The sequence below is a fragment of the Teleopsis dalmanni genome, chromosome 1, assembly GCF_002237135.1.
Source record: "Teleopsis dalmanni isolate 2A chromosome 1, ASM223713v2, whole genome shotgun sequence".
Classification (NCBI taxonomy): Eukaryota; Metazoa; Arthropoda; class Insecta; order Diptera; family Diopsidae; genus Teleopsis; species Teleopsis dalmanni.
This window is the reverse complement of record NC_051846.1, coordinates 149,741,719-149,753,501: the sequence shown is the minus strand read 5'-3', so window position 1 is coordinate 149,753,501 and position 11,783 is coordinate 149,741,719. Positions and strand designations below refer to the sequence as shown.

At 28.1% G+C, this 11,783-nt stretch overlaps 1 protein-coding gene across 1 annotated transcript; it reads left to right on the top strand.

Moving 5' to 3' along the window:
- Window positions 1-6,851: 6,851 nt before the first annotated feature.
- Window positions 6,852-6,958, top strand: LOC119667924 (voltage-dependent T-type calcium channel subunit alpha-1I-like; the record flags this gene model as incomplete). The annotated part of the gene is given in 1 exon segment (XM_038077278.1): window positions 6,852-6,958. A coding segment is annotated over 1 exon segment (90 nt), but the record flags the coding sequence as incomplete, so codon positions are not given.
- Window positions 6,959-11,783: the final 4,825 nt, after the last annotated feature.

The following is an 11,783-nucleotide window of genomic DNA, read 5'->3' as shown; positions in this document are numbered from 1 at the left end:
GATCTTCATTACTTGTCTGCGATATTGTAAGTATTGCAATAACATCGTAAACAAACTTACACATGCTTCACTGTACATTCACTGGTAAATAAACAAGCTGTCCATATACATATATCTACATTATTATATCAGTACATAAATACGCAATGCTATTATCTCATCCCAGCATACTGAATGAAATTCTCACTGAAATATTTCTTTTAAAATTTAAAGTGCTATTAAATAACGCAGTATTCATCGAGTCGAGTATTGTCAATAACCACAGCACAAAGTACCCTACATATATCAATGATGCTCTTATCATTTTTTTGCCATTTTTTTATACGTGTTTCATTTATTGTGGCATCGCAAAATATCGTGTCACAAAATAATTTATGAACCATAAATCTGTTACAAAGCAAATAATGTACACTCGTACTTCAAAACTTGATAATAATGATAATACGCTGACAGTAATGATGATGATGATAATGATGAAGTTGACGATAACGATAACGATGACGTTTAAGCTCATAATATTTCTGTACACTCTGCACTTCAATTACGAAGTCATATACTTCTAGTCTATGCTACAGTATATTTTTGTTTGTATGTATGCGTAACTCAAATTTGTTGTGTGCTTTTAGGCGCACATAAACACAATTATATAACTCACCCATCGTCGACGCACGACGACTGCATTCACGTCCGCAAATAGAGACAGAAGAGGAGAGATAGCAAAAATTAAGCGATATTGTTTGTTAAATTGCCTTTTGGCGGTTCCTCTTGTTGGGCACTTGAGCAAATATTTTTTCTATGTGCTCCTCTGCGCTTGTAATTGACTTGAATGCACTCAAGTATTTGAGGATAGAATTGTCGTTCGGATATTATTTATAGAGCACCAGTCATCGATATAAATTTGTTATGTGGCATAAATTTGATTTTATTGCTTTTGACTTTAAAGCGACCGCATTTTTAGTATTAATGGGGTATGTGGTTGACATAAGCGGAGCACAGTGTGGCAGAATTAAAATTGGATGTTTAAAATACCGTGTTTCCTAAGCAGTACAGATATAAAAAGAAAATTTTCTATAAATATAATTATTGAAGATGGACTTTTCTTTGAATGTATCTTCAAATTAGGCCTTAAATATGGTCAATTAACTAGTAGCAACTAGAATAATAAATAAATTTGGGTTGCAAAATGATTGTACTATATCACTAAGATACAGAGAGTTTTCCTTATTATTTTTGAATTTTTTAAGTAATACACAGATACTTCTTCGTGTAAAAAGTGAAAGGATTTAAGTCATTTGCAAATTCATGAAATTCTACCTATATTAAAGTCTTTGGACATACTACAGAATGTGCATCTGACCATAATGTCTGATAACTTCCTTGTTTTTTAATCAATTTGTTTGAAATTTAATATATAAACAAATAAAATATTTATAAATAAATAAGTTTTATTGCATTATTTACTCTTAGTGTTTTTTTCAAAATTTGAGCTTTATTGAAAGTTTATTGAAAACGTGCGATTACTTTCTTGTTTTTTAATCAATTTGATATCTAATATATAAACAAATTAAATGTTTCTAAGGTAATAAAGGATAAGGGATTATGTTATCATTTATTGTTTTTTTTTTTTAATATATATGAGATTTATTGAAGATCATAGTTTGCATAATTTTTCAGTCATTTCTGGGAACTGAAAAGATATGAAACATGGAGTTCGAAATACAATGGTTTGGTTTTTGTAAAGCTTTAATTCTGATTATTAATAAAAAATATTTTATGGAAAAACTCGGTTACATTTTTTGGATATCGCAGATAGAAATCAAAGAGATCATAAAAAATTGAGTTTTTTGCACTTTGACTTATAAAATTTAACTGTTGAATAAAATTGAAAATTTTTCTATATGCAAATAATGACAATATGTAGAGCTTTAAAAAACAGAAGAAATAAAATTTTTCATTAAGTAGTAAAAAAATCATCAAACTTTAAAGTTCCTCAATTTTTACGATATTACAATTTCTGGACAGACCACTCCGATTTTCTGCATATACCTTGTAATCAAAAAATAACTTATTCGTTATTTTTTTGAATTCCCACGCTTATCCAATCGGCAAATTTTTTTTATGTTCACACTGGCAACACTATTATACACATTCTGTTAAAGTTGGCGTTGGCGTCTATACAAAGAAGTCGAAAAATTTTCGTGTGGCGATTTTTAGCTGAATTTCATTCAAAAAAAGGGTTGGCGTGATGTGGCCAAAGAGATGATTTCCAACGCAAATAGTGACCACACATTCATCGAACGCATCATAACTGGTGATGAGACATGGGTCTATAAATTTAACGTGCCTACCAATCTAACAATCGTCCGAATGGTGCTTCGAAAGTAAGCCGAAACCGAAATGAGAACGCCAAAGTCGGTCCAAAATTAAGGTTATGCTGACTGTTTTCTTCGATATTCGTGGTGTGGTGCACTATGAATTCCTTCCGGACGGTCAAACAGTCAATAAGGAGTATTATTTTGCCGTTATGCATCGTTTGCGTGAAGCCATTCGCAAAAAGCGGCCAGATTTATGGAAGGAAAACTCTACGTACATAGTCTACATAGTCTACATAGTCTAATAGATAGTTTTTTTTTTAAATTAATAAACAATATTATATTGTTGTATTATGCGAAATATCATGAAATTTTTTGAACATAGTTGATCTAGTACAAATATTTAGTTTATCAAATTTTAATTTTCAACCTATCATAATTTTTAAAGTATTCAAAAATATGCAAAAGTAGATCATGGTTAGATCCAAATATAAAGGTTTTTCAGTAGAGCGATTTGCTCCAAATACAATCAAAAGAAAATCCATTTCAAAAACTATATTTAATAACAACTTTCTGAACTCTACTGGTTCAGAAAATATCAAATTTAAATCGTCTAATTTTCATTCTACTACACTTAGCGACGCTTTAACCTTAAAGTGACACACAGCGTATGAGTGATTTTTAATCAATTTTCAAACTTAGTTGAATTATATTAGAAAAGGCTAAATAACAGATTTTAATTTTTTTTTGTTGTATATATAATATAAAATATACCTGAAATTTAAGGATCAAACTTTTATTTTAATTTTTTTTTAATTCAATTTTTTTTTTTGAAATTTAAAATTTACAATTAGAGGTACTTTTTACGCTCTACTGCATTTTAATCGTTAATCGCTACAATAAGCAACAACAAAGTCACATTGCATTCAGTATTCCCTAGAGTTGTGGATTTGCTGTGCAAATAATTTGTAATCACAATGCGGAAAACTATAAAATGCGGAGCTGTGTATGCTCCGCTGTGATAATACTAATAATCCGTAAAAAAATTCAAATATAAACGAAATGTTGCATTAATAGAGAATTTAAAAAAGTTTCCAGTAACGCTAATTTTTTAACGAACCATTGTGTGATAAAAAGTTTTTATTTTTATATAAAGCAAATAGCATGAATATGTTTTTTAATATGCTTCAGAATGATATAGTAAAAAACGTATAAAAAATATTGTTTGGAAACTATTTAATTGGTCATGCATAAGACCAATCATTTAAATTATCATTTACTTTTTATACTTTCATTAAAAAATATGTTAAATTAAATAAAATAAAAATAAAAAACAAATAAAATAAATTACAAATAAAAAGCAAGAAAGATCATTAAAAATTAAGTAAAACTTATCAATGCTTTGTAGTTATATACTACATATTACTATATATACTACATTTACAATATATACTATATACTATATATATTATATGGTATTCTAAATTGATTTACAAATCTTTTAAGATTAAAAACCTTTGATATGAATGTGAAAGTACTTGATTTGAATTCTTCATATTATACGAAATATGTGTGACTTTACCAATTTCATGTAAATCATACTATTTCATATACAGGCATGTGTCGTCTATACGCTGATCGAATAGAAAACAGGGCACTGCCTCTACAAAAAATACCTAGACAGCCATAAGTCATAAGAAACCATCTTAACTAATATAGTTAATATTTTTCTTTATTAAATAAGCGCTGTTCAGGAACATGGAAGGTGTTTGATGATTTTTCTTTCTTTTTATAGCTGCTTCAATGGCCATGAAGTGAAATAGTCATTATTAAATCCTATCTACTAAACCTGACCTAGTCAGGACACCTGCTATATTTTATTCTTTCGCATGAAAAGTACTCTATATCTCTTAATGTTTTTTAAGACAAGAGATTTTTATTTAATTTAATTATTTCCTTTATAAAATTTTAAAACCATTTAGTATAGAATTAAACAATTTATACAAATCGTGTCTGTAATTATAAGTCAATGCAGAATAATGCTTGGATTATATAAAAATAATGGCAAACACTACTTTTCAGTGAATGAGTAAATTTTGGATTCACTATGAATAAAATCGACAAACTTCGTTATGACAACTTTAAGAGACCTTTAAGGATTTTTTTGTTCTAGCAAATCTGAATATGTTGATTTTTCATCATTAAAATAAAGTTTATATACACTGTATATGAGTTTATTTTTTTATTTTGCTAGCGTGACAGTTCAGCATCATTGGTATTATCTCTCTAAATACAATTACTCTATATACATCTCACAGTCACTTTGTATATTGTAATAGTGTAAGGTCTTGATATTGCTTAACGACATTCCTTTTCATTATTGTGAAAAGTAGAAATTATAAAAAAGTTGGGCTAGGTCAACACACATAACTCCTTTTTTTCCATTCTTACAAAATTTGTAAGTACTTAACAGTTGAAACAAAGGAAGTTCTTATGCCGGACATTTCATCTGCACATAAGCTTTTCATTATTCTGAAATTCTAAAAAAAAAATAAAATATATATTAAGAATCACATATCACATCTGTATCTCTCCTGTATTATATATTCAGGACGGTATTCTTCAAACACATGCAGGGCTGTTTTTATGTATTCCATACATAGTCCACACTCGTCTGTTTGTGATAATCTTATACACATTTTATGCTCTTTTAAAATAAATTTATCGGTTATCTCCACAATCAAAATTTTTTATAAGGGTATTTTTAGGTTTAGAAAGTATTTTTTCTTTTACTCAGAATATTTTGAAAAATAGGGCTTAGTGCAACAGGATCTACCCAAGTTACTCCTTTTGCACTAGCGTTTACTGGTTAAGTTTTTGTCTTCGAATGTGTCTTCGAAATCAATTAATCCTAAATTGTGTAGTGAGATTTGCTAGGTCCTACTTATATGGTTATCTGTAAGTAGTTTCGTTAGTCAATTTGCCTGCTATTTATTGTTATTAAAACAACGGTATGCTAGTTAACTTGATTCCAAGAAGCTTGGCTGTTTAATACAATAGCTGTCTCCAAATTAGTGGAAAGTTTTCAATCTTCAACTTGGTTTGTGTTTGTCAAGATTGAAAACTTGAAAATATATAATAGCAAGTAACCATTATTTTACCTGTGTCACACTATCTGTAATGCAAAAAATTTTTTTATGTCTTCACCTTTCTGATTTGTAATTATAGAGAGCAGATAATTGTGGCATTAATTTTAGTTAAAAATACCAAAGTTATTTCTTCTTTGTTCTAATAGATATTCGCAACTCTGTAAATTGTAGAATCCTATTCCCGATACCAATCTGTTTTGGGCTCTATCCATATACCAGACAGTATCAATGGTATTGATTTGGCTCTCTTCTCTAGTTTTGTCTGATATAACGAAATATTTAATGTATCTTTATTTTGTTATATTAAAACAATTACCAATTTTAGTTTACCATAAATGTATAGATTGTGCTATTAAAAATTGCTTAAAATACTAGCATCTCTTTAAATATGGGTATATTAAGAAGTATATGAAGTACATGTCTTTGAAATAAATAATAAATATTTTTATATTTTTAAATATAAACGCAATACAATTTTAATAATTTGATATAATATAATTTTTTTTTTACCTAAGTATTCTTAATATGAAATGTACTGTTTCATTTTTTTAAAATAAAACTGCAGCTTTAAGTTTGTCACTTAAAGTAGGCAAAATAAAAACAAAAACTAGAAAAATTCTCATATTTAAGTAATGGAACAATGCATTTCAGAAATGGTTAAAAGCTGTTAAAATCAGTGAAATCATAAAAGTAAAACAGCCTCTTTAGAATCCATTACCAGAAGTTTTCAACAGCAAAACAGAATCAATGAGTTAAACTGCAAGTGTACATCAAAGCAAAGAACACACTAACGCCCACATAAACTAAAAACAAAAAGGAATTAATGTCGTTCCCTTGAACACTTTAAGTTTCACAACTAAAAGTTTATGTATATTACAACAAACATATAAATATATATATATAATATTACCTAATAGGATCTGAAATATACTTTAAATTCACTTTACAACATTTTTTTAATACTTATATTAATATGCTTGCCTCAGTAAAGTATTTAATATCTGTAAAATATAGCATTTTATATCATTTAAACATTTAATATATTACGAAAATGTATAATTATTATTTAATGTTTTCACATTTAATAAGTTTAAATATTAATTTGCTTTGTCCAATGTTTAAATTGCTTACTCACAGAATCTAAAATTTGTACATTACTACATGCAGTGTGACATTAATTTATCCGCATATCAGATAAATTTATGTACATACACAATGGAATAATGTAATTATTTATTCCGAGCTGACCACAACTCAACCTAAGTGAACTGTACTGAACTGTACTGAACTGCACGGAACTCCTGCCCGCAACTATTTGTACACAATTCTTGGTTTTCCTTAACTGTATTTTAATATTTATTGATTTTCCATTTTCCATTTAACACATGGTTCGAGCGTATCTCAATAATGGTGATACTACTGAATTGCATTACGTTGGGCATGTACCAGCCTTGTGTGGACGACAGTTGTGAGAAGAACCGTTGTAAAATATTGCAGGTAAGTTCACATAAACCACATTAACAAATTTATTATAAGATACAGTAAGTATATGATCTGTGTGAGAATGTGGATAAATGAGTCAATAAAGCTGAATAAATGCTTTATAAATGCCTATTTTTAGATGTTGATTTATTTTGAAAATTAAGTTAAAAATATACATTTATGTAATATCATTGTGGGAGTAGGTAGTGTTGAAACTCATCAAAGTAATTAATGCAATTAATTATATATAAAGAAATTATTAATGGATTTAAATTATGAATACATTTTTCACACTTCATGAACGCAAATAAAAATAATAACTCATACGCCATGTGAGTCAGCAATAATTTTTGCCGTTGCATGAAAGTGAAAAAAAATTCTATTTAATTTAAAAACAAATTAATTAAAAAAGAAATAAAGTTCTAGATCTAATCATTTGCAGAAGAAATTATAATAATTAAAATGCAGTCAATACAAACCACAATTTTAGTAATGAGTATAGTGAGTGAGTATAGAAGGACAAGTATTTTTTTGTTAAATAAAACTAAACTAAACTTTAAAACTAAAACTAACATGTATAGACATAGCTCTGGCTATTGAGGTCTCCAGCTATGTGTTATGACAAAATGATAATAAATGCTTATAATTATATAGCTGTATAAGATATGGTAATACTATAATACAAATACTTATGCTGTGTTATATTACGAGTAATAACATACGTATTTATTGCTCTAAAACTAAGTATCTTGTGCTGTGGTTAGCATTTTATAATTTATTATTATGTATGATTTTTTTTTTTATTTTACTTTATATAAATATTTTCATCAAATATTTAAATTTAATGATAAATGTTAGCCAATTAGAATGAAAAATATAGTCAATTACATATTATGACTTATTGTTAAATGATTTTAACCGCATTTTACTATAACAGTGAAATTAGTTTTATATACAATTTATTTAAGTTTATAAATTTTTAAATATTTGAGTATATATGGGAATATAAAGTTATTACAACAAACTGCCAAACAAATCCAAAATGTGTTAAAAATTCTTTAACAAAATTGGATGACAGATTCGTATAAATAAATAAATTGAATAATAAAAGTTTTTAACACAGCAACTAAATTTTTTAATTTGAAATTAAAATTAAATAAATTATTTCAATTAAAATATATTAATTATTTTTAAAAAAATGTTTTAAAAATTGAAATTAATTTAAAAGACATGAAATTTTGGTGTTGTAATTCATTACCTCTTAATTAAAAAATAGTTTCTATTAAAAAGATAGTTTCTTTCATCATAATTGACTTTAAATTCAAATTAAATAGTAATATTATTAATTTTTAAAATTCTAAAAGTTATTTTTAAATAACGTTTTTTTGTGCAATATTAGCTAATAAAATACATATCAACTTAAAACTGTATGTCTGACTAAAATAAATATACACATATCAAGCTTTAAGTATAGACAGCAAGCTATAACTTATACGATATTACACATTAAAACCAGTAAAACCAGTAGTCAAGAAGTAGGAGAGAAACACGATATAAATCAATAATTATTTAATGGTAAAAAAACCCTATTCCTATCTTAAATAACATCTGTCTCGAAAATGCAATAACTTTATCCAATTCATTAATTAAATTAAATGGATTCAAAAAGTTAATGAATGGTATAATAAAATTAATTAATAATTAATTAATAAATTGTAATTATTGAATTAATTTATTAAAAAAATACTAATTAACAAATTCCTTTTAAAAATAAAAAATTACTATTTATTTAAAACAAATAAATTAATGAACAATAGAAAAATTATTAATAATTAGTGTAATTAATTAATAAATTAAAAAATTCAAAATAAAATCTAGTTTTTAAAGTTTATTATGATAAAAGAAAATTATTTTACTAATATTAGAGTTTTGAATGGCCACTAATTACATTCATAAATTCCATTAATTTATTTAATTAAATTTTTAACTTACCATACAGCTGTTTTGAATAGTTTGAAATACTCACTATCAGTAGTCTTTAAAAATATTCGTTACCTTTATAAATCTATATATAATAGTTGGACTACAACTGCCAAGCTTAGAACTTTACACCTTTTGAATAAGAAGTATAAACGACAATTTTTTAACCGATGAGTCGCACAGTACATCATTTCTTTTCCCCTACTTTTATTGCATTTTGCATTGCCAGCTATAATTAGTTAGATAAATTCCAATCAAATTTAATACATTTAAAGATTATTATATAGAACAGAGCTTGACTAAATAAATATGGTTCGATGAACCCTCATCAAATCTCCAGGTTGATAATGAGAGCTCATAAGCACAAGGTCTAAACTGAACTACATACGTACTAGTTAGTTGGTTCAACTAAGGATTAACCAGCTTAGCATAATGGTGCTGATGGGTCACTGCATACTAGAAAGACATGTTATATGACTGGGTGATTTTTGTGAGGATTGTGGCTTTGCGGATGTGGAGGTAACTATACGCCACCTCATTGATACCGGTGGAATCCTCGAAATTACAATGGGGTATTCATCGGCGCATTATACTGAAAGGTGTGTAAAAAACAACATGGGGTTTAGCCTTCACGGAAAGTATATACATTTCTCTGGACCTTCATGTACTCCACCTCATGTGTCCATTTGGATTCTTATCAATGAGAATAGTCAAAATCTTTGAAACCTGATGGAGTTATTATTCTGGAAATTTTGAGACTTGACCAAATTCATAAAGTTCTCAGGTTGGTTCAATTTCAGTTGAATAGGGGAATCGTGCTTTTCAGCGTTATTCGTCGATGACTTACGGTGCAAGGCCGCCATTCAAACCTAACATAACCTAGTGCAGAACAAAAATCAAGCTTTTTATTCCGACCTTCTAGTCTCCCTATCAACAACTCAAATTTGTGGTATCACAACGGGTCATTATATAAGTATGCTTTACACACAACGCCATTCAAACCTAACTTAACCTAATATAGAACAGAAACTGAGCCTTTTTTTCGATTATTGCTGACCTTCTAGTCAGCACATTATTTGAACTCAAGTGGGCTTTGGGCACAAGGTCGCCACTCAAACCTGACCTAACCTAATATAGAACAGAAACTAAACCACCATAACCCACCGTAACCCTATGGTGGTTTAGTTTCAATCAGAATGTGGATAATTTTTTTTCTTTTAATCTAAGTTGAAAATAGTTGTTATCTCTTTAATTATAATGCAATAATATATAATATCAATATTCATAAAATTGAGTAGTTATTTACTTAATACTGTACTCCTATGACTATAATTTTTTTTTTAATAATTACAATAAAGCTATTTACTCTAATGCTTTGCCGTAATTTTGTTTGAATTTATGCGCTCTTAATTTCGACTTTAAAATGAAATTTACCTTATTTTGTTAATGATAGCTAATATTAGGTATATTTTTATACTCCTATGAGAAGCTCATATGTGTTGGCTTCTGTCAAAGTCAATGTTGGCATATTTGCTGTCATTTGTTTCAACCATTTTCCGCTCAACTTCCGCCGTCTTGACATAAAAGCACTTCGGCTCATTAAGCACCCACATGTAGACAATTTGGGCAATTATTTTTGAGGCGCTTCAATGGTGAACTGTTCACCGTTCAGTGTTTTTCCAAAATTACACAAAAAATTGCACAAGTCTACCTACTTCTTTTATTAAATATAACAAAAAAAAACAAAAATACAAAAGAACGAAACCATTTGGTAGTAACAAATAATGTTGCATTGAAGAAAAAGTAGCTTCCGTGTCACATTCAAAGTGTAATGTGTTTGCTCAGCGATTGTGCACACCTACACAGTTCGTGGGGGGAAGTTTACACAAAAAATATGTGTTATTATACTGACTTGCGATACATCCGCATATATGCATGATTGTAGGTATTTAAGATACTTTCACTTGTTTGCGCCATAGATACAAGTATCTGCAACTGTGCAAGTGTGCTATTGTGCTATTGGTGCGTTGGCGTGTGTGTGTATTTCCCTAGATCAACTTGACGCAATTTATCGCAGCTATTTACTTGACTGTCAACGTAAATGTTTCTGCCTAAATTATTCGCACAATATTTTAACGAAACTCAATTAGTAAAGTAAGCAAATGGTATTGCCTGGAAATTATCATAAGTAACTAGCTTTTGCGTAGCTCTTAGCTACCCATTGAGTAGGCTATCAAGTGCTAATTAAGTGCTGACAATAAATTTGCTATTATGGCATTTAATTTCAGAATTTCCTTATGTCACAAACTTCAACTTCATTTAAATCAAAATTATTTTTTCTCTTATATTTTTGCGCTATTTTTGCTCACATACAATTCCATGTGATGCCTCAGACAATCGTTGCATATTAAGCAGTTTCATCAACTGTGCAAGGCTTTCCTTGCCTCAGAGTATCTCAGTATATCTCAGAATGCCTCAGAACGAGTAAAGTTGAAATGTCTGTTAAAACAACTTGTGACATATGATAATGTTTGAAGGTTTTATTTTTCCTGGAGACATTTTGTCATTATCCACATGTTCATGTTCATTTTGTTTAACTTTCACATGCTTAACTGGTAAATAAAAATTTACGTGAAGAATCAACGTGACGATTTTGCTAACGAAATAAAGAACTTTTGTTTTGACGAAAGTTCAGACGGTACAGTTTCAAGCACTAATTAATACCTTTATTAAATTAGTTGACTATGTGCGGAAATTTGTTATTTAATTAAACAAGTATTATATTTCGAGTTAATAAATAATTCTATTAGCAAAATTTGATAATACGCATAGTAACTCAATTGAATGCTTTAATATATAC